The sequence below is a fragment of the Hippoglossus hippoglossus genome, chromosome 9 (assembly GCF_009819705.1).
Source record: "Hippoglossus hippoglossus isolate fHipHip1 chromosome 9, fHipHip1.pri, whole genome shotgun sequence".
NCBI lineage: Eukaryota > Metazoa > Chordata > Actinopteri > Pleuronectiformes > Pleuronectidae > Hippoglossus > Hippoglossus hippoglossus.
This window is the reverse complement of record NC_047159.1, coordinates 15,363,393-15,387,789: the sequence shown is the minus strand read 5'-3', so window position 1 is coordinate 15,387,789 and position 24,397 is coordinate 15,363,393. Positions and strand designations below refer to the sequence as shown.

Here is a 24,397-nt window from a genome sequence, read left to right as displayed (position 1 = left end):
TTTATGTATACATTGTATATGTATAAATAAACATACATTGGGTGTCAATGCTTACAAATATTTCTTGCCTTAATAAATCTTTTAGCATATTTGGGGCGATATAACTGGGGACATGTATTAATCTGCTTTAATACCCTTTTATACTGTTCTTTGTTTTGAAAGTTAATAATCAGACTTTAATGTGTCTACTTATCTGGGAGTCATGTTAATATTTGTACCACTGGCACACTTCATTTTGTTGTACACAGTGCACTGGCAAAAAAGGCATCGAATAAAAGCGTTGAATATTTCTACAGTACAAGGAAGTACACAAACACAAAGTAAATGCAGATGATAAAAATCTATAAAATATTATGTTAATAAAAATGTTACATGGTGTATATAATGCTATTTACAATAAAAGCAACTTCCAAACAAGTTGTAAATGTGATTTTCACATTTGCTATACATGGCTGGTTGTTCAAGTCCACAACTTGTTTTAAACTCTGACTACAGTTCGAAGGCAATAAAACACCTGAATGATTCAAAACTTTTAATCTTAAAAATGGTTTGACGGTAACTGACATCCAAGTAATCAGTATCCATCTTTTGTTTGTTTTAATTTAATATACATGCTTTTCCACAAAAATCTCAGGTGATGAAATAATAAAGGAGAATCCAACATTATTCACTGTGCGTCAAAATTAATGATTTATTCTCCAATATAAGAATGAAAGACAGAAATATCAGATCCTAATATAATGGCGATAGATTTGTGCATCACTGGTCTCAGCTCATGTCTCCAGCACTGACACTGGGACAGTGACATGCGACAGGCTTATACATTTAAACAATGGTAACATGTGGAGAAAAAGTCTGACAACCGGTGAAGATTACCTGCTAAACTGCCAGATCTGACACAACTAAAAGGCTGCACGGTAACAAACAATAATGCCCCTCGTCTGTCCCACGTCCTCTAGACTGATCTGTTTGTTTGTGCTGTTCTTGTCTAAAAATCAGAGTCATACTATCATCCTCTGTGACCAAAGTGATTACAAAGCAAATCACAGATAGGGAAGGTAATCCTGTTATCAAATATTCCTCACTCTCTCACACAGTTTAAATGTCACAGTGATTTGTCCTTTTCTGCCAGAATCTACATCCATCCATCCATTATCTGTACAACTTATCCTTTAAGGGTCGTGGGGGGTGTATCTATATAATAAACCAGACATTTGAGTGAATACAAAATACATGAAACAGTATCATTTATTGTATTTGGTATTTTACAAACACCATTAATATGTTAATCTGCCCTGTTTTTCTAATTAGCAGCAAAGGGGGAATTTATTGTCGACACAGCTACACACGTCAACACTCCCAACACAAGACGGACAGCGAGGACGCTCCATGATGAAAGGCTGAGCTCTGTGTTTGCTCATGTCTCATCCGTTCAAGATAGTGTTGCTCTGTCATTAGCTAGAGAAGAACATGAAATAGCAGACTCTCTCATAACGACTTCACTGATGCTTATTAGAGGCAGGACGAGGCTTGTTTCATTATTAGAAGAAATGGGAACTGCAAAGTATCCACAACATTAAACAGAAATATACTCGGTTTGGGTCCGAGTAAAAATTGATGACGTGATTCCCAGCTTTAATGTGAGCACAGCAAATTATGCACTAACACTGGTCTGCTGGGTAAATGTCTTAATTTAAACAACCTCAGGGTATTCCCCCCCCCCCCACACACACACACACACACACACAGACACACCAGCAGAGCAACGAGAGACACACACACACACACACACACACACACTCGCTGTACACACTGTCGCCCTTGACATATCACTGCAGGACAGCTGCAGCAAAGGGACCGGATGACAGGGCGAGAAAAAAAAAGGAGGAGAAAGGACTCAACTGGTGTAGAACTAGTGTCTAGTGATGGTATTACTGTCGAATAAGAAACAGCAAAGACATAAGGCGAGACAGGATTCTGCAAATTCAAACATAAAAACACGATGCCAAGAACACGAGATGATACTTTAGGAACAAGGAGACAAATCGCCCCTCGCTGCATCCTGGAGGCAAAAAGCCACCGATCCCTGAAACTGCAGCAACTCTGTTAATCCATCTCTCTTTCTCTCTCTCTCTCTCTATTCCACCGGGTCGATATTCCCCAGACACACATCACTGGCTCAGACTCGCTGGTGCATCCCACAGTGCCAGCTTTATGGTGCCATAAACACAAACGGGCTAGAAAGTATGAAATGGAAAAAGGTCGCTGCTGTTAGTGGGTGAGCGGCTGAATATGAGTCAGCGTGGGGAAAGCACAGAGGAGTTGACTGAGGGGCTTTCTTGGAAATCAACAGCCATGTTTGACATTTCTATCAATTATATTTAAGTCTTCCATCAGTTGGGCGTAGTCCATAAAAGAGAGAAAGTGACTGCATGTCCCATGTGAGGGCGGGTGGGTGGAGAGATCAATAAGCTTAAAAGAATAAATAATGGTTGACCTGAGTGCCTACAACCAGTTGAGGCCACAGTGGGTTTGATGGATTAGCAGACCCTAGATGTTTATCCACCTTGTGGGCAGAAGGCTGTGAAATGGAAGAGCGAGGTCAGGGGGAGACTGGGTGTCACCCACTGATGAACTGGCAGAGGTAAGTAGGTGCAGCTGCAGCCATTGAAAGTTAAAAGTGATTTTCTCTTTCCACTATTGATTAATGCAGATACGTGCAGAGTAAAACCCATTCACAAAAAGTGAATGCCTGTAATGTTATAAAATCACAGAGTTTCTGTGTTCACCTTGAGGGAATTCAGTGCTCAGCTTTCAGAGGTTTAACAGCTTGTAGGTCAGAACACCCCAAACCAGCCAGGCCAGAAAACAGCCATGTTTCCACTACAATATAATACAAACAATCATCATGTAGCCTTTTAACCAAACATGTTTTAAATGGTCAAACATCAGACACCCAAGGTGACTTTTAAGGAATTGGACTGGATTTACATAGCGCCCACATACAGCCCACTTCAGAATGCAGACTGGAGGAACCGGGGATTGAACCAGCAACCTAATAAAGTCACATATAGTTACAGGGTACAGGATACCATTGCAGTTAACCCTGTAACAGTGGCTTTTCTGTGGCAGGATTTCCTTGAAGTTTTATATAAAAGACATAAATATGACCCCCAGTGTCCAAGGGTGAACAAGTAAATGAGGAGAAGTTACCAAAAACACAATGAGACACTGAGTGGTTCATAGAAAGGTGTCAATCTATTAATTTTCAACATGGAATCAGACCCCTGAATAGCGTAACAGTAGCTGAGAGCAGAAAATAAAGGGTTATTGGAGGAGCCAGTGGCGCACTCAGCAGGTGAATTAGCCTCAGGCGTGGCACACAGGAGCTAAAAGCCCCTGATACACTTTTGATAGCTGCTCTCTGTCTTCCTGACAGGCAGCTGAAAACATAATCCACCACACATTTATCTCCTCTGAACACCTAATGGGCAGCGGCCATAAAAACACTGCTCATTGTGTCTGTCTGCCAGTAAACCAGGCAGCCCTGCCAGACACCTGAGAGAGCAACAGTAAGCTTATAAGCACAAGCCTTAGACCAAAAGTAAACACAAGTCACTGCTCATAAATCCTACTATCCCCTTTTAGATGGTCATTCAATACAAGGGCAAACACTGACAAAATACAGTGTTAGCATTTCAGCAAACCTTTTAAATTGGGATAGGTGAAGAAACACAATTTGCCCACCGTAGGTCAAACTCTTCAATCATAGTTCAAATGAGTATGGTCAAATATTACAAAAGTGGCCTCCTGTGCTTTGTTTCACTAAAATGCAAATACAATCTGGGGTCATTCCCCCTCCAGTGAGTTTAGAGGGTGAATCTATGACTGTAATTAAAAAAGAATTCACTCTGCGGTCAACGCATCATTCTCACAGTCAACATGCCATCAAGATAAAACCATCACCAACCCTTTCTTACTTTTATTCTAGAACTAATTCCTCATTCACTTAATGTAAAGGTACAGTTCCTTCTCATTATGTCAGCGTCTTGTACATGTGGGTAGTGACAGTATGCATTTTCACATGTAAGGTATACATGTCTGAACATACATGCATTTTATTACACATGTGTAATGTGTGCTGCTGAGACACCTCCTGTGATTGTGCACAATGATTTGAAATGATGAACAAAAGATTCAAACGACATTAGTGCAGGTAAAGGAGAAAAGCTAACAGTAGAAGGTCCAGCATTAGAGAATCACAGCCTATTAATATATACAAGTGCAGTACTGATTCTAAACATGTCTGTTGGATCGGCTGGGGGACAGAACCCTGAGGCTGCACCACCACTGCTGCACAAGGAGCTGTTCGCCTGCTTGTTCAAAGTTCAGTGACGCTTGACCCTCGGCTACAAATCGCTGGTCGCCTTTTAATTCAAATGTTATTGACTTCTGTGGATCCTTATCAATACACATGCCAAGTGTGAAGCCAATAAAACGAGTGGCTCTTGAGATATACAAACCACAGACTTCTAATTTCTGGAATTAGTATTAGACAGATAAAGACAGAGTTTGACATAATATAGTAGCAAATGTTGATACATATCCAGTTTCTCCACACCAGCTCTATGCATAATCCTATTTTGTTGAAGCATGTGCTAATGTGTGGACTCCTCTGTTTGAAATCATCCCATTACCACTGGGAGGCAGTGTGTCCATACTCACTGTTTACTCATTGGAGATGAGTAAAAGTCACCCCTACTCTACGTATTGATTTATGTTCCGACAGTCTTTTTCTTTCAGTAGTAGCTTTTGTTTCTTTGCCCTGGACTAAATCCAATCTGCCAAATTTGGTTTGAAGACTCAAGTTCTTCTGCTGCTCTTATTACTTTCTCCTCCATCCGTTTCGCCTTCATGCAACAACATCCTTTCTTTCCTCATCTCACCAATTTCCCTTTTGTTTTCTTCCACTCTCCTCCAGCTCTCTGACTCAAATTGCATTATTATGCCTCAACACGCTAACTTACAGTTCATTTCTTTTCTGCCACAGGTACTTAAAGAAAGTTATGGCATCGACATATTCTCACCGTATCATCCGGCAGCCTGCTCACGCATCAAGAGGCAATTTGCCTTGGGGGTAAAATGAAAATGAGATCTGCGAAATCAGCGTCATTGCAAAAATGATGGAGCATCTAGTATTGAAAACCCACGCTGTTCGGTTGTGTTGCTTTCTGGATGCAGGACAAATGTAACGGACGGAGCAGGTAATATGAATGTACAGATGTACAGTGACAGTAATAACTATATGACATATTATTTGGCATTATTAAATTACCAGCACCTGACAAATTACAGAGAATATATTATAAATATATAGTGGTGTAGTATGTATGTGGGATTCTCTTCTTGGTGGAAGGATGCGAAGAGGGTCAGGAAAGAATCCAATACATTTTTAGCAGATCCAGAAAATCTGATTCACTTTCTTTAACGTTGTGAGTTAGACAGTGCAACATTTTCCTTGATTTCACTACATGTTTAGGGGAGTGATATTAATGAATAATATTTAGTGTGCATTTTTTGCAGAACCAATAAAAATCAGGACTGAGTGGATTTTAATAATCATAAGGGGACTGTTGGGCCTTGGCAGAAGAATGCGCTCGCTGAGTGCTATTCTAGTCTTAACAGTTTTTTGTTTTGTTTGTTTTTTGTGAGATATTAAAATGTCCTTTTTTTTTTTAAGGCCAAACAGTCACTGTTCAAGAACATCTGCACTTAAAAACCTATAGAGGGTTTTACAAATAGCCCACAGGCGAGTTAACTACAAGTCCATTAAAGCTTGAGGAAGACGTGAGTTGAAGCCGTGATGTAACAGTCATTATGGGGTGAGCTGACATTAATCTAATGATTTCATAATGAATTCATTTAAACGCCAGTGCATCGCTGGGATGATCGTTGGGCTTCAAACAAACCTCTGAGCACTGATGAGGATGTATTCATTTTGTACATAAAGGAGGAGGGCAAATGCACACAGACACAAACAAACACACACACACACACACAGACACACAAGTGGTCATTCCACTGAGAAATATACAGTGCTCGCTCACTTTTTATTACCACTATACTGCTGTAGGCAGACACTAGTGCAGACAAATAGAGGTCCAATGACATTTATATGTTTAGTGACACATTTGAGGCCAGACTGTTGTCTAGTAAATTGTCGTGAGGGGCTGCAGCCAATATTTTGGGGCCTCTGGTGTAAACAGTGGATAAAAGACTTCTGTTCACTGTGCAGTTTACTGAAGTGTCCACATCGAACGTTCCTACTTGCAAAACAAAAGATGTTTTAGGTCCTGATGACATTTTGACTAATCTCTATCAACAGCTATCTGCATATGAACACCGTTTCCCTGTGGGCAACCAAAGCCTGCTCAAACCGGATTGGTCAAACTGGAAGCGGACACCAGAAGGTTTCCTGTCCCAAAATCTTGTCCCTCGCCTACAGACTCTGCATTTTCACTGTATGCAGAACCTGTTTATAGAGATTAATTAAAACAGACAGAACTCACGAGAGTTAAGTCAAACATATGACCCTGACCTCTGAAAAACAACATCTTCCAAAACCACAGATTACTTCTATCCATCTGAGACAGTAGAAGCAGGGCAGACTGTTGTTGGATGTGTATTCTGTGCAGAGGAGACTTCTGCAGTCAATTGGAATAATATGAGGCTAAGGTCAAGTTCAGACTTGTTAAAAACACAGTCACACAACACCACTTGACGCACTGTCATGGTCAAGTCTTTTTAACAAGATAATGAAAGGTGCTTGTTGCTGCTGCAGGGTGAAGATGACGGAGGGTGAGAGGAGGTTGTGATTAGCAGCAAATTTATAAAATAAAAAGCCATTTCCCTTCACATGGCTTCACAGCAATTTGTAAAGTAGCCCGCTTCTCTCATTTTCACCATAAATCTGTAGATAGTTGTTACTCATTCATGATCAATACGGCTCTCTGTGTCTGTACAGGGCAGACAAATGGTCCTGAATTATTCACTGATAATATATCAGGAGGTAATTACGTGTCTACAGAGGACAGTTCTAAAAATAAAGTATCAGACTTATTATCTCACTGCTTTGGATATTACAATTGAGTACGGTTGTAAATCATGTCATGGTATGGCAATGTTCTGAGGAGAGAATAGCAGAACCAGCTCGACACACTGAATCCAACTGGACATTACACACAAAACTGTGGGTTTTGATGGTGAAATGTGGAAAAATATGACTTGAACTGAAGTAAAGCTTTTTAGCTCCGACACCTGCTGATAACATTTTGGGTATCCACATGAAATGAATATGGATGACAGACCCACCTGCTGACAGCCCGTCAATAATGAAACCATCAATAATGCATAATGTCAATATGAACTTTCTGCTAAATAACCCAGTTGTTTAGTTTTCAAACACAATAAATTGCAGTGGATTTTATCTGGGGAAACTCCATAGAAAATAACAGAATATACAGTTTGTGTACATAATATCAGACACCACACAGTTTATATACTGCAACCCATAAATGTACAGCAACACAAGATGTTGTTCGTGCATTGGTTGGAAATGGCTCCACATATTACAGCAGAAGTGACACATCTTTCACAGTGTGTTAGCAACACTGTCAGTCACCAGTACTGTGTATCACAAACCAGGATCTTCACATTCTGCGACTGCACTACAACACACTGCTCCCTGCTTTACTACCTGTGTTCAGTCTGCTAATACATCTGATACCATTGTTTGATTACGCCTGCATTCACAATGAGCTGAACAGTGAGATTATACTATGATAGATGACTTGTCAGAAAACTATTTGGGCCATAATGAAAAAAATTATAAAACAATGTTGTAAGATTACAAAAATAAGGTGCTAACATTATGAAATAATAATAGAGCCGTAATATTGCAGCAAGTAGAACCTTTGCTAGTTGGAGTTCCACTATGTCTGGATCCAAAATCTTGATCATCAATCTCACTGTTTCTTTACAAACAATGAAACCCCTTTAAATATGATTTATAATGTTACGCACGATAACTTTACCGTCGAACAACTACCAAACAATTCCTCCTCCAAGTCTGTGCATATCTGTCTTGAAATAGACAGTACTATTTCAATGTCCTGATACTTATGATAATGTGGTGCTGATGAGCCAAAAGATTAAGTAGACATTATTTGTGAATACTAAAGTATAACTTAGCAAGATGCTTCATATTCCTAAATTAAATACAGGCAACACGGTGATCTTTTGATAATTCCCATCCTAAAATAACACATTGCCAAAAACTATGACTTGATTCTTCAAATCTCAGAATTTTTTCCCCTTAAAGTTAAAGGCCCTAATACTTACTGTCCAGTAGCAGACATATTTACTAAGAGGATTTCTCCCAGTGAATAGCAGAGGTGTGGCACCTTTCCTGAAAACATGTCGGCTCTGCAGAGAAAACATTACCTTCAAGAAATGGATCGACCTTAAGCTTCAGAGAGGAGCTAATCATCTCTGCTGCACTTTGCATGGGCAAAGGTTTGAAAAATATTCATATTACACCCAAGCGGCTTATAACTCTTCCGAAAACTCGTCTTTACATCTCTAAGATTGCATTTTCAAATGTTTTAATATATATAATAATAAATAATTTCCTCAATCGGATGTATGAATGTGCTAATATGACCGCGCCCCTGGTCCCCATCACCCCACCCTCACAGCTCACCTGCAGGTCAAGCACCCTTTCCAGCTACTTAGTCCCACCCACAAGTTGACAGAATTGGCTTCTTCACAGACCCATGGCTGTCTGAATCACTTGTTTTCCCCCAGACTGACATAGGTGTAGTGCTCAGGTGGAAATACTCAGCCATCAGCTTATTTGGCTAAAATATGGGTTTTATCACACATTATAAACGTGTGTATTTAAACCCCGTGCTCCCCTCCCTCTGTGCCAGATCGCCTGTTCCCTATGAGTCAGCGTTCCAGCATTACCTCTCAGTGTGTGCCCTTGTGCTACGTCAAGTTTTCTCCTAAGTATGCCCAAATGGATTTTGGATACCTCTGCCTGATTACTTGGAATGCATTTTATGTAACTCACCCTGCCTTGAACCAGTAAAGCCTTTTTCACATACCTGTCATCCTGTCAAGTCGTGCTTTTGGGTCCTATTTGGGCCATTGTGATACAATAATGCGATTACAAATAGTTAATCCGAGGATAAGAACTCTTAAACCCTTAGCATTGAAGACTAAAGATCTCCGGTTTCTTCTTTTGGTCCCATTAACAGCAGGAGGGTTGCTAGTGCTCTGGCCATCGCTGGCGACTGCTAAATTGCACTCGTTTATCAAACGCTTGAGTTCGACATCTGCATTTAACATAACGAGTTGTCTCTTCTCTTGCTCTGCTCCGTGTGTGGGGAGGGATGACAGTTAAGTTACTATAATCGTGATAAAAGCATTTGTGCTTCCTCGTGGGACTCCCATCATAACTGATATACAGTGCAGGACGGTCTATTCAGAGGTGGCCAACGTATTGCCTGTCAAAATCTCTTATTGAGAAAGACGTGGAGGAGGCTCACTGAGGCTTGTCATGAGATAAGAGAACAGAAGACGGGGAAAACGTAGTAAAGCTGCCCATAAACCCCTCAGTCATGTTCAAGCTGCCAACCTTTAACAGCCATACGCTCGGATTGTACGCACTGTGCGAGTAGACTGTGTGTGTGCAAGTCCGAGGTCTATGTCCTGTGTCAGGACTGACGGATGGTTGCAGCTCTGGGGTTTCTTATTACCCAGAATGCAATCTGCTCAAGAGCACGTATTGGGTAAGGCTGCGAAAACAAGAAGCTCCATCATGGGACGCTGACAGATGGGTTAAGAGCCCGCCTCATTACAATTACCCACAATCGCACACTGGCTCTCGCCGCTTTATGCTGCAGGGGGTTTACTTTCCAGTTTTCCGCTGACATTTACCCCAAAGGAACCTTTACTAATGTGCAACATCATCCCACTGTAATTACAAGGCAAAGCGTGAGATACCATAACAGCATCATCTCATGTTTGATACAGCCGAGTAGTGAATGAAGATAAAAATAAAGCAGACAACTGCACAGCATGTGGGAGAAAAACACGGGAGGTGAGAAAACGGCGAAGGGGACTTGAAATAAAATGAGACAAGATGAAGCCAGTGGTGTCAAGCTCTGCCTCTCACTTAATAACTTTTTAAGAAACTGTTGTGCGTGGAGAAAATTAGGCTTACTGAAGCCTCACTGATTTTAGCTGCACTGACATGTGATCACTGTAAACCTCAACACTAACACTATTCCAAATACACACACATACGTTTGTACTTCCATCTTAGTGAGGACACTCATTCCCTAGCCCCTTACCGTAACCTTAACCATCCAAACTAAATGCCTAACCCCAACCCTGACCTAAACTTAATTCTAACCCTAAACCACGTCTTAACCCTCAAACAGCCCTTTGAAAAAGTGAGCACCGATCAAAATGTCCTCACTTTCCAAAAATGTCCTAACTCTGTAGGATCTATGCTTGGTCCTCACAAAGATAAGTATAGGAAAACACACACACACTATAATGATCACAAAATGTGCCAGCCCATGCAAATTAGTTAGTCTCAGAGGGATGAATTAGGAATCAGTGGAACCAGGAAGCGGTTGGGCTATTTATAGGCAGATTACATAACAATTACATATCATATATACAATAAGTCTGGGTCCAAATTGTTGTCTTGAGTCTATTAAGGCCACTTAGACAAGTACATCGATGTTGTCATCTATTTGACTCAGATGTAACAAACCAAAGTCTGAAAGGCTCATTTCATAGAGGCTCTAAAAAGATATTGTGGCTCCACAACAAAATCAGGGATATTTCGATTGGCAACATTAAAATAAAAACAAGAGCAATAACATATGCAACGAGAGAGAAACGCAGCACATCATGAGAGGAACTGAAGAGAAACAACCGTCAGCAGGTGAAAGAGGATGAGGGAGGAAGAGGCCGTAAACAGCGCGTGACGAAGCACTAATGATAGGATACACCCAAAACATACAATACAGTTGCATTATGTTTTAAATCCTTTTTCAAGCTACCTCAGATAAATACAAAAAACAAGATGAGATATAGTAGTAATAGTAACATGGTCTGAAATTCACCAGTGTTTCCATGTTCATCTACTTCATACAGATCATATTTTTACCTCCACCACATCGATTCAGTAAAAAGAGTCAGAAGTTTATCTGTACAGTAGAGATGTTGTACATTTATAACACGATGGCATTAGAAGCTAAAGAGAAAGTTATCATTTAACAGACAATCATGATTAATGATTGCAATTTTGATTATGATTAATAGACTTTTGTAAGATATAATAAACATTTGAAATTAGAATATACAGCTCAGACATGCTGCATTCATGTAACACTGAACTATGGCTAAGATTCAGTCCAGTGAACACTATTTTACAACTAGCACCTGGTGTATTTGCTTAATTATTATTCATTACATGCAAACCAAGAAGTGAAGAGCTGCAGGAATGGTTCCGAAATGGGCATCAGGAGACTCCTCAGAGTTTCAGAGCCTGCAAAGACCTGCGTGAAAAAACCCCAAGATAAAAGACATGAAATGATCAAGATAAATATCCTCTACATCCTCTGACACCCACACAAACCCACGGTGGTTTTGCAAGATGGGATGGGATGAAGTCATGTCAGGTCTTGGACGACAATTCCCTTTGTGGTACCTCACCCACAGGGAAGTTAGGGTAGAGACAGAGTGAGAGTGTTTTCACCTTAGGTCACCTACAAAGCTGCCGAGCTTCCACTCATCATAGGGAGTTCATCATACGTGACAGCTTAGACAGGGTTGGTCACCTGGGGGCACAACAGGGTCTTACCCATGTAGGATAAAGGGACATTCAAAACACGTCTTTTGACAGGTAGGATTGACTTGACCAGAACAAGGAAAAAAAATAAGTTACTCAGAGATGGCTTATGTGGTTTGAAATAACCAAGTATCTATCACTCCTGCTCCAACATATTCACTGTTTATATTTTGTCCATCTTCCTGCAGATTAAACTCAATATAATATCATCAGAGGCAGATGTAAATGAATGGAGGCAGGATTAGATGGGAAGCCACATCATCAAGGTAGACGCATGTTCTCTACAAACTGAACCTCGATACAACAACTGTGACAGACATGTATCATATGATGTCTCCCTCATTCATCCATGTCCAATGAATATTTATATTTTACAGCCTCAATGTCAAACCATGTAACAGAATTGTTTTTCCTTCCTGGTGAAAAAAAGGAAAATTAGTTCACCATGCAGACTCAAAAGAAACTACTGACACCAAGTTAATTGAGGTTGCGTTGAAAAAGAAACCAAATGGTTCTCGTCTGTTTAACGCCAAGATAACTGATGAAATGATGTCACCTTCCGTCAGTCGCAAAACCCACTGGAGATCCCCCTTTTGTTGGTCTGTGTACTGTGGTGGCTAATGGCTCATCTACTGTAGATTACAACCAACCTCCGAGCATATAGAGAAAATCTATAGTCATCCAGATTTCAATTTTTAAGCGGTGCATATACAACCTAAGCTGAAGCACTTTTAAATTCAACTTAAACCAGAAAACATGCAAAGGAGCCAATGAAGAAAGATGTTCTCATTAAAACTAGTGAATCTGCCCAGTAAGAGAAATGGATCATGACTCATCAGTGTTCGAACTCAGCAAACACTGCAGAAGGATGAAATCATAGGCCTATAAAAATATATATAAGTTTACGATAGGTATTTGTATAATGTGCCATGTCAATGCCCACACTGTGTCTGTGGCTCAGAGTCAATGTCCACCCTCTCAGGCGTCGCCTGACAGCATCTGCACACTCAGCAGAAATCCAAGTGCAAGAGGCTGAAATGCTTTACGAGGATCGTGACTGCTTGTGACAGCTGGAGTAAAGAGTTTCCTTTGGCCCATAAAGAAAGGCTTACATTTCCCAGCTTTAGGTAAGTAATTAGCAGGAGTGTTTTAAGTTCAATATCAGTTATAGGACAAATATGTAAAATCATATTAGGAAAATGTTACTGTATAGAGTCTTTATGGGACAAAGACTGGATATAACACTTGCAGGTAAGATTTGCAGATGTAAACTTGTTCTTGCTACCTCTCATCAAACTCACTGAATCTGTAAACATCGTCAGTGTCAAGGGTATTGCATTCGTTTTAAGTGAATCTTGTGCTTCATGTTTCTGTTAATGTACAATACTGCATTATGGACAGATAAAAGTTTAAACAAAAAAATCCTTTTTATTATTGCGACTAAAAATAGATGAAGGAACATCAGCCCTAATAGATTATCACAAAGACAAGTACTTCTCTTCAAAATTTAGCAGCCCTAGGAATGGCTTTGGCACAATTTAACTTATTACCTCCACCAAAAGAGGTAATGTTTGTGTCTATGCTAGTTAGCAGCATTACTTAAAAACTACTCAACCGATTTTCCATTTTACTTTCTTTGCAGAATTTCACTCTCACACACACAACAGATTCCAAGTGACATGGAGACTAAAGAGTAAAAGAGAAGTTAGAGAAAGAACCACTTTGTGTGCCACTTCTGGGTTCATGAACAACTGCAGCTGAAACTATAGGGTCTGACAGTGTGGAGCAACTTAATGGGCGATAGCCAGCACACGGCAAAAATCACAGCAAATTGCGTTCCACACATCTATAGAATGCACCAACAGAGCAAAACACCAAGTTAGAGATCTCTTATGTTATAACGAGAAGTGTCACAATTTTTGGGGTCCATCATGACACTGTGGCGGGACAAATTAGAAAATGGTGTGTGCCGCCACAGTCTAAATAATGGGAAACACTGCTCTGACATAACAAGATAGGGTATTAGCCTGTGTAGGGGTATGTACTCTCAAATGATTTGTATTTACGTTTCATCTTATAAAGTTCTAGTAACTTGTTATGGCAATACATGCTGTAATTAGCTCTGAGGGCTGCTCCATTTTACTTTCATTGATCCTTTTCACTAGTTCCCTCACTCAACCACAAAAAGGCTGCCTTCATGACGACTTCACTGAAGGGACATGAAGGGAAGAGTGTGGAATTGGATGCTTCTGCGGTGAGTCCCTCTCCTTCCTTCTTTTGTCTCTGGCTAGTCAACCTTGCCTCTGGGTGCACACGTCTCTGTGATCAGAGCAGCGGCGTCAGTAAAAACTCTGCTTTTGTTAGCTTCTTGTGAAGCGTCACTGACCTTCTGTGTTGACTGATATTAGAATTAAACTGAAATCAGCCGCCAGCTTGTCCATCATTCCCCCTACAAGGTGATAAAAAATGCTTACTTTGAACACAGCTGTTGAGCAGGTTGTTATTATAGGGATAGTTAAAGTGTTTTGTGGGCTCAAACACTTCACCCACCCCTCCATCGGCGTAGTGGTGAGTAGATAATGAGGGTTTCATTTTTGGGTGAACTATCCCTTTAATATCAAAGTCTTTTTTTGAATTGTTCTACATAGTCAGAGAAACAATCCCGTGTTATATCTTGAATGTTTCATAAAGCTTTAGGCTACAGTGTAAGCTATGCTTGGTGTTGCTCTGTTTGACGCCTGTCTGTCTGCGTGAAGAGACGTTACTTTGAGCACAGTTATTTTTACTTTCACTTCCAGGTGCACTGGCTGTGAAGATGTGACATTTGTGAACTCCCATATAGCAGAAGTATTTTTTGAAAAGAGTTTGCCTCAAAATGTTTTGCAGACAAAACTGGGAACTGTTTGTGTCATTTATAATTCATGTCGGGGCTTTTAGTGAATCAATTGTTAGCAGAACTTCCCCCAACAAACTTCTTTAATTTTGGCAGCGGAGCTCTGCTCTACATACCTGTGAAGGGAGCCTAGACTGACAGGTAAATGGAAAATCCCGTCAATCCCATGTCTGCCGTCTCCGATTTGTCCATCGGCTGCTGTACGACAGCAGAGACACGTGAAGGTCCGGACAGAACTAGATGTAAAGATTTGGCATCAACTGTATTTCCACGAAGCTGCATATATGTCTGTGTCTTCCGCTCTCTATAATGAGCTGTTTCGATGGACTCGTGACAGGACGGGTGATTTCTGCACCGTACTCATTATCCAGGTTGACAGGCAGTCAGGCAAAATGTGCAAGAGATGGAGCAGGGCAGACTGTTTTAAACTGTCAGCACAGAGACCGCAACAGCCACTAATGAGACCTTGGCTTCAGTCACTATTCAAACCACTGTCGGGGGAGACCTTGCTTGTTTGTGTTGGCTGTCCTACCCACTACACAAGACATTATTGCCTGCTTATATACACTTATACACTGCTTCAATACAATGCAAGAGCTGTGTTACAGACAGCTTTCACAGAGGCCAGGAGGCTGTCTGTCCTGCACTTAAAATTACAATCACTGACCCAACTCCAAAGAAGCAGAAAACTACTGTTAATCAAGATGATTTAATGTGAGATAATATCTTTAATACTGGCATGAGAGTAGACAGACTCTTTTCTTCCCACGATGGGTGAAATAGAAACGCAGAGGCCCTGTTCAGACCTGGTATTAACATTCGTGAGAGAGAGAGAGAAAGAGAGCAAGCAGTGTCAGGAGGGGCTGAATGAATCGATGCTGTGAGTAGATCTACTATCATGAAAAATGTTAAATAAAAGTATCAGTCATTGTGAGGTTATCAGTGTTGAAATTGTGGTGGTGACCACAAACAAATCAACATATGGGCACTGAGAAGCGTACAAATTGTGCATATGATTCAACTGTAGCAGGTCAGATGTTGTCAGCTGACTAGGTGGTCCATGGCGTGTTGAAGTTGACAAGAGCAAAAACAATGTGCCACATGCGTCCCAGACCAACTTCCGAGGTGGTCTGAGTGATCGGATCTCAGGACTCATTCAGTTCTTATTTGGGGGCATTCAGACCAGTTCTTAGCACTGACCACTTGTGATTGGATCCCACAGGACAAATGTTAACACCAGGTCTGAACAGGGTCAAAAAAAGTCAAGATACCAGCACATAAACACGCTGCACTGACTCCAAACAAAGTTATAAAAGGGCCATACAGACTATTGGGGGGGGTCTCAGATTTTGATTATTAGATATTTGTCACAAATGCGAGAGCATGAGGCACATGCGTCGTCTTTACATACAATCAACAACAAGAAAAACCTTGATCACACTGCATGTCCCACTGTGAATGAAATGTAAATGACTTGTCACATTAGACAAAAGTATCTAGGAGGTCATACAAGCTTCCACCCAGCACGTCCGAATGTGGCAATGTTCAAGCTGAAGCCAAAGATGCTCAGGGAGACGTGAGAGAGTCAAGGGAAGTAAAATGTGAGAATAGGAAGAGAAAAAAAGAGGACTAAAAATATTACATTGAGAAAAGAGGCAGACACAAGAGATGGATGAAGATAAATTAATAGAATATACAAAAATTAAATATAACAGTGGTTGCACTTTTCCCCATCTCTTTGCATAAAAATCGCAATTGTTGAGTTAACAAGCATAAGGAGAAACAGAGATCCTACCTGTCCGATCTCGGATGGCCAGGTTGTTCCCTTTCTTCAGGATGATATCCACCTGGTACATGGCTGGACTTGGAGGACGAGGTGGGGGTTCTGCATTACTGGGCCCCACTATGCTGATGCCCTGTGGAGTGAGGAGACAAAGGTTATTCAGGCCAGATAACTCCTGTATTAAAGTTTTAATAGGCGGGGGAAGAGAGAATAATAAGAAAAGGACAAGAAAGACAACTCTGCTTGAAGAAAGGAAAGAGAAGGAGAACAAGTGAACAAAGAAACTCAAAATAGTGGACATCCACATTAACATCCCTCCTGTGTAATCAGCAAGCATAGGAGACATTGGACTCATTATATAGCTGCCATTTACTATTGGTCAATAACATTTATATACATTTTTTTATATTAAACATGTAACTTCTCTCAATCAAAACTATAACAAAAGACCTATAGTTTGATGAAGTTGTAAAGCAGTGTGGTATCATGGGAGATTTTGTCTTCATCACTATTGGTAACGAAAATCGACCTGACGCGAATCATCATCCATTATGAGTGACCTATACAGGTGAAGGGAAAGAAGTTGACTGAATTTTGCAGTAGGATCACCGTGCTCTGAATAAATCACATTCAGTAGAGCAAAAAAACCTCAGTAAGATCAGACTAGAAACATAAACAGTGAAATTGTTCATGCTTGATTTGATGTAAGATTAAATTTGTATATTACATAACATATGTAGCATTTGTACGGTCGCCTGATACCGATAGGAAGCACGGAACCTCCCTCGGAAGCGTCTGAGTGTCAGGCTACTGAAGGGGTCATCTGTGTGGCTCTGCACGTCAGGCTGTAGCCCTGAGGTCAGTACTGTACTCCACTCTGACAGGGATTCCCCACTGGCCCTAATCGTGGTTCCCAGAGGAAGTAGAGGCCCATTAGCAAGCCACACAATGAACCGGGCTGTGCTCCGAGATGCACTGAAGCTTACTTTCTTTCTCCATCTCTTGCTCATCTTATTCTCCCGCCCTCATTTCTCTTCCTCACCCATTAGAAGATCCATGCGTGGGCACTCCTGTCGTTTCTCCCCAGCTCCCGTACTCTGACATGAGACTAAGAATATCCACGAAGGATAGGGAAAAACGCTTGTGGGCCACTGGAAGGCTCCAATCACACTATAAGGCTAAAAGCATAAGAGCAACTCCCACCAGGGAGGAGCAGGCAGATCTGCAAACCACTAAGAACAAGATTAGGCTGCAAATGGAGAAAGAAAAAGACGACGACCCACAAGTAGACCCCTGTATTAACACTGCCATTAAAATGCACACTCTGATAATGGGGCTTTCATTACATTTCCTGAGACTATTAGCAGTGAGTGTTTCCCTCAAGAATAATGTCTGACTGACCTAAAACGTAATAATTACCCTTTAATCCGTTTGTTTATTTTGCAGCCGTGACCTACAAGTCCCTGTAATAACACAGAAGGATGGGGGAGATCCATATATGTCTGTGTATGATGGTGCAGTCATACTTCAAAGACTGTATATTACAAAGTTTCTATGTTGCATGCTCAAACAGCCCACAGTGTGTTTTTATTGATGAGGCATGATGGGCCTATATTGGGTTGATGATATGATGGTGCTGCACTGCTCATTCCGTTCTTAAGTGACCGCCGTGCACTGAGGCTACAGGTTAATAATGTTGAGTGTAATTACACTGTGGTCCATGCGGTCCCAATGTATTGTAGCAATTATCTTGAGCTGCCCTCGGAGATGACTGTGATGAAGATCTTGCTTAACAATCTTTCTCTTTGCGTGAGGATATAGAGATTTGTAAATATGAGAAACAAACTACTGGAAATGAGCAAGAACTTGTAGCAGCGATTCAAGGGGAGACATTTGTTTGATAGTATGGATTTTATTAAAACGTATTAAAGTACACTTTGTAAACATTAGGGCGTCGAAAATCTCAATGTTATGTTTCTCTATATCCAACCCTGCCTGCCCCGCTGCAAAAAGTAATAATAAAATTAATATTAATAATAAAAATATACGATGATAATCATTATTATATTCATTTTGTTTTACTTATTCTTTCAATATACTTACCTACTTGTTCATCAATACTTCTATTCAAAATGTTATGTCAAGGAATGTAAAAGTCACCAACCAACCAACCAAAAAATAATAATTACTCCAGTTCCCAGCAAGTGTATTTGAGTGCTGGCAGCCCAATGACAAAGGAGTGTTATTATAACTGTTACCACACGTTCAAGTGCAATAATATATAATTTAAGCATGATTATGTAAATCATAATTTTAACAGTATGTGTAGACCATAGTGTGGAATACACACAGCAGAATTCAAGCCTAAAACTGCTGGGTGACAAAAGTGTAAAGCTTGAAACTTCAAAATCTCAATGGAAAAAGTGAACCCCAGCACAATTTTACCTTAACAGCACCTGCTGAAAGAGGAACTAGAGGCAATCTTCTGGGCAAAGTAAAAACTGAAATAAATCTAAACCACCAAAATGTTTGCCGTTAGATAACAGGTGCACCGGCTCAGCAAATGTCGGAGGGAAACGAATGTGAACATCAGGGACAGACCGAGTTGTAGCTTTGTGATTGGATGGGATAAAAGTATCGAAGCGTATAAGTCACTGTAATTGAACTGCATGTGGATATACGACCAATGGGACTGGACAACAACTGCAGGGGACTGACCATCTTAGATTAAGCCCCTTTTGTCTGTGAAAAAATAATAAACAAACAGAGACACACGCAGAGGAAAACCACCATGTCAGGTTGGGTCACATCATAACACAAAGCAATTAGGAAGGAGATGGAAATCGCCAAAAACCCTCTGCCCACAGAAAATGCCAGTGCACGTGTTTTATGCTTCTGTTGCATTTGTATAAAATCTTCAGTGCTATGTATTTTTAGATTGTCTGTATTTATTGTGTGTATCCTGCCCAGTGCCACTAACAGACACAAGACGCATACACACATGGATGCACACAAACATAATAGGGAGGAGAGGATTTGAAATGGATTTGCAGGCTGTTTGTGTTGGCGACAGTTTACACGATGGGATCAATGAAATCTTTTCTAAAACAGGCAGCGGAGTTACAACTGTGCAGAAGGGACAAAACGAGCAGTTAAAGGCTAAGGTTTGCTTTGTGTTGCATGTTCAAACTCATGAACAGTGAAAGTGACATTTGCAGGATGAGCAGCTTGACTCAGAAACATCAACACCATCTCACAAATGCATCTTTTTTTTCCCCAATTGATCCTTATGAGGATGGATGATATGCAGCAGTAGTTTAAAGTCTCTTAACTTTTTCTAAAGGCGCTGATATCGCCACTTCTTTCCAGGAAAACCAATCAAATGGGGGTAGGACTTGGCATCCTGGTATCCACGAAAAATGGAGGAAACAGTTTGTTCTGGCTTTGTCTGTCTATGACGAGCAGTTCGAGATGTCAGAAAGAAAGTATCTCAACTAAGACAGAAGAGCCTATTTGCCGGAAAGGATCTGCCAGAGACTGAATGCTTCAGGTGTTTTTGTCATTGAAACTAAACCCAAGCACAGCACTTTTAATAACATGCTCCCCAAGAGAAAAAACACAATATGGACAAACTGCCTAATAAACTCATCTTTTCCCTTTGGAAGCTCAGCTTTTGCCAAATATTATAACAGAAGATACTTAGAAAAACATATTTCTTCTGCTGTTAAGGAGTAATTCAGACTGTAAAATGTTTACACAGTTCTGTGGATTAAGTCTTGGACAGACTAGTGACTTGGCAACTTTACTCCTCTACAATGATACTTTAAGCTCCAGAGAAGACAACATATCAGAAGCCTGGTGGGTCACTGCAGCAAACCAATGCATCCTGTGTGTGGGAGTACATCATCACTAAAGATGAAACCTGTAACCTTATTTGCAAAATACGCACAATCGTTCTGAATTACAACAGAAGAAAAGAACAACAAGTGGCGTGTACCATCATCTGAAAAGGCATCAACTAATGCAATCTGAGGAGCCATCCAACTCCATAGCAACTTCACCAAAGATGGCTGCAAATCACCAATTTGCTGGTGAATTTTGCTGTCAAAGCAGTACACAGAGACAGCTTCAGAACATCTATGCGTAGGTAAACCTAGTTATTAATATTCATTAGAGGTGAGGATGTACAAAGCAAAAACTAAGACTGAGCACCTGCTTATTGTTGCACACACTGTTGCAGCTAAATGCAACCTATATCTCTTTTTCATCTGTGTAAATGATATTCATTTGAGCTGAATACAGATAGTTGCAAACATTTCCTTCTCCTGAGGTTTAATTGACGATTTGTTGACTAACAAAAGCAAAGTTATTTAAGGAAACCAATGAGAAACCAAAACACTGACACAACACAAAAGACACATGCACAGATTCTGGGTTTTTCAATAATCATCTCAGCGGTGCATCCTTTGGTCCACTAGACTTTCCTCTGTACGGTGAGGCTTCAATTAAAAAGACACACACTCCAAAGACACACACTAAAAACTCCTTCGCAATGAGAGAAGTGGAGAATAAGAGTAGAGAGAGAGGAAAGGAAAGGCAGCCAAGATCCATCCCACTCCACCAGCTCTGTGTCATGTTTCTTTGAAGCTGACAGAGAAGCAAACAAAAGCTTCCACGACCCACTTTCCAGGCTCTTTTCAGTCCCAGTCAGCAATAATCTATTTGTAAAAGACCTTACAGATCAGTGTGTGTCTGACTGGACAAGAGAGCTACGACTTTAGAAACCACATCCAATTCGACAAATCAATTCACTACAACTAAAAGAAAAACACACTGCAAATTCTCCCCAAACAGCTAATTTAACTTCCTGCTAGTGCCACAGAAAACAAAGGAAGTGTATCCAGGGAACACAAAAACACAGGTTTCTGTAATTGGTGGTGTTGAAGGTATTCGCAGCACACGGGTGGCAAAATTGAGGACATTTTTTTAATTGGCGTCAGTTTTATGTGCATGTGTTTTCTTATATCGCAGTGCATTGAGATCTCAGGGTCCCCATAGAGAAAGACTAGAAATGTCGCCCTGCAGTTATATGCCTTCATCAAGCAGTACAGTTTTAGTCGACACACATTTTTATTTCCACACTCCTACGAGTTCACAGTGACCTTTGACCACTGTAATCGAATCAGTTCATCTTGGTGTCTCAGTGTCAACTGGTCAAAATTTCAAAGAAATTGCCGAAAAAACATACTTGAGAAATCAAGTTCAAGAGGCCAAATGATCAATTGTGCCAAATTTGAAAGGGTTCCGGAGGGTTTTTTAAAGATAACACTTTCATGAAGTTGGAGGTCCGAGTGACCTTGACCTTTGACCTCCAAATCCTTATCAGGTCATCCTTGATCCAAGTAAATGTTTGTAGAGACCAAATTTGAAGAGGTTCCTTCAAGGTGTTCTAGAGATATCGTGTTGAGAAGAATGAGATGGACAACCTGAAAACCTAATGCCTCCGGCCACTGGCTGTCGAACAGGTAAATTTAGTGAATTATTTTCACAAACAAAAACCTTTATTTATAGGGGACATTGTATGCCCATTTTACCACAAGTTGATATGGTTCCTTGGGGTCTTAATGAAATGTCTGTAACATACTTTGGTCAAAATACCACAAGGATCATTTAAAACAGCACCCTTTTTACCCTGTATAAAACAGCCCTCCACAGAGTGACCTGTTTTGAGTGCCTGTTCCTTTAAATGCTAGTGAGCCAGCTCCCCCCCTCCCCCCCATGATTTTAAACGATATAAATTACATATTTTATATGATATAAATTATCAAATATGCATCCCATACTTTGTATTCCCCTTCTGTTGTCCTGGAGTTTTAATTTTCCCAATCACATAATTAAATGTCCCCCTCTGCCCATCCACTACAAGCACACAAGCAGACAGACAGAGAGAGAAAGAGAGGGGGGGGGGGGTGGCTATGAAGACCATCATTTACCCCCGAACCCCGACATTCAACGGGTACAACAACAAGCGGAGAAAGCAGAATCGCGGGCTGACCTTATATATACAGTCTATGGGGCTGACCAGCGCGGAGAAATGCGCGTCCCGTGTGAACAGCCAGGCGGCTGCGCGCTTGAGAACGGCGCTGCGCGTCCGGTGTAAACCCGGCGTAACGAGTGTGGGGGGGGGCGGGGGGGATGGGCCAAGGCCATGTAGGGAGACTTCCAGTGTATTGTGACGACACAATACACAGGAAGCTCATTCGAGTCACTCAAGCATGACGTTTCTGACTTAGAGGAACCATAACAAAACGCGCAAGTGTTTTTTTCCCAGAGTTTTTGGGTTGGTAGACATGCCAGATACCCACATTAACGTGTAGAAGCACTAACAAAGTGGAATTTTCATGATATGTCCCCTTTAAGCAAAGTTCAGCATAATTTACATATAAGAATTTATAGAAATACAAACAATGTTTAATAAAGATCCAAAAATGTAGATCCTGTCCCATGAGCCGGATGTTTGTGTGTGAAGCTGGGTGTGCATATGTGTGAATAAATAACATCCAGAACCACAATGTAAATACAAGAAAATATTTCCATCACTACACGTTGTGGCATTGAGCCAGTGAGATTCAACTACAAGAGCACTTTACATTTACATTAAATAATCCCAGGAGATGCCCACTGGAGAGTGCTCTGGGTATTTGGATACAAGCCTTCAGCGTTTCACAGAAAACCCTTCAGACTGATTCCCCACTGAATCATTTAAATATGAATCAATAGCTATTTCCTTTTCCAATAACTACACACTACTGTAATGGGACAAACAGGGTCCGGCCTTGCTGTGTGTGTGTTTGTTTGTGTGTGTCTCTGTGCATTTGTCCGTCCATCACAGTTTGTCCATCAACGACAAAAGCTAAACCTTACAACAATGAGGTGGGGTTTTCAGCACAGAGACAGGAGCTGACCCTTCATCAATAAATAAGAGAGATGACGGATTGTGCTTCTGAAAAGAGAGAGAGTATAATATTCAATAGGATATTCCACACCAGCAGGCTGCAGCTTTTAGGCACAGTGTGTATCTGCTGCTTATAGTGCAGGGAGCAGGTCACATGAGGGTTAGCAGCACATTATGAGGATACGCTTTGCAAAGTGTCAGTTCATTCCCAAGACATGTTACGATGCCTTAAAAACCACTAAGTCAAGGCAGGCTCACTTCCATTAACGGCCCCGAACCTCAATTAAAGTTCCGCTGTGTAACAGTGTACAACCGCACGCACGCACGCACGCACGCACGCACAAGAGTTTTAGTTACACAAAGAGAAATTAAGTGAAACAGAAAACTATGGTTTTGTGTTAATTTAATGGATTTTATATCCCAGTTTACATTGCACTAAAAAATGTAATGTCGGAATCAATGACTTTTTTCACCATAGCCATTTGTTCTAAAGGGGAAAAAAACGTTTGGCCTTTTTCTGTGTGCCTCTTGCTTCTGAATCTTGTGTTGGCTGGCTGCAGTATAGGTCAAAAATTCACCTTCTTCCATGTTAATGTATGGGAAATGGGAAATGGAACAAAGTAAAAAATCAAAGTACATTAGAAATGAATTTTTCTCAAAGATGGTTTCTGTTATTTTAGCTAGGTATCACACTGATGTTTCTTCAAGTGTTCATTTTTCTGGTTAAGTGGCAGGAGATCTGCTAAATGTCCTGCTCTGAAAGGTTAAACCAAACTTTACATTGAGGTTAAACAAAAAGATTCAGGGAGTAATCGATGAAAAAACAGACTAACA

The 24,397-nt window shown here is 40.8% G+C and overlaps 1 protein-coding gene across 7 annotated transcripts in view; it reads right to left on the bottom strand.

The window, feature by feature from the left end:
* The window catches only part of mctp1a (multiple C2 domains, transmembrane 1a), a 143,255-nt gene that overhangs the window by 76,085 nt on the left and 42,773 nt on the right, over positions 1-24,397 (bottom strand). For all 7 annotated transcript variants that reach the window (XM_034595301.1, XM_034595293.1, XM_034595294.1 and 4 more), the window contains exon 2: positions 16,621-16,741. In XM_034595301.1, the coding sequence (XP_034451192.1) occupies positions 16,621-16,681 (61 nt within the window). In that variant the 5' untranslated portion in view covers positions 16,682-16,741. The remainder of the gene's footprint in view (positions 1-16,620; positions 16,742-24,397) is intronic.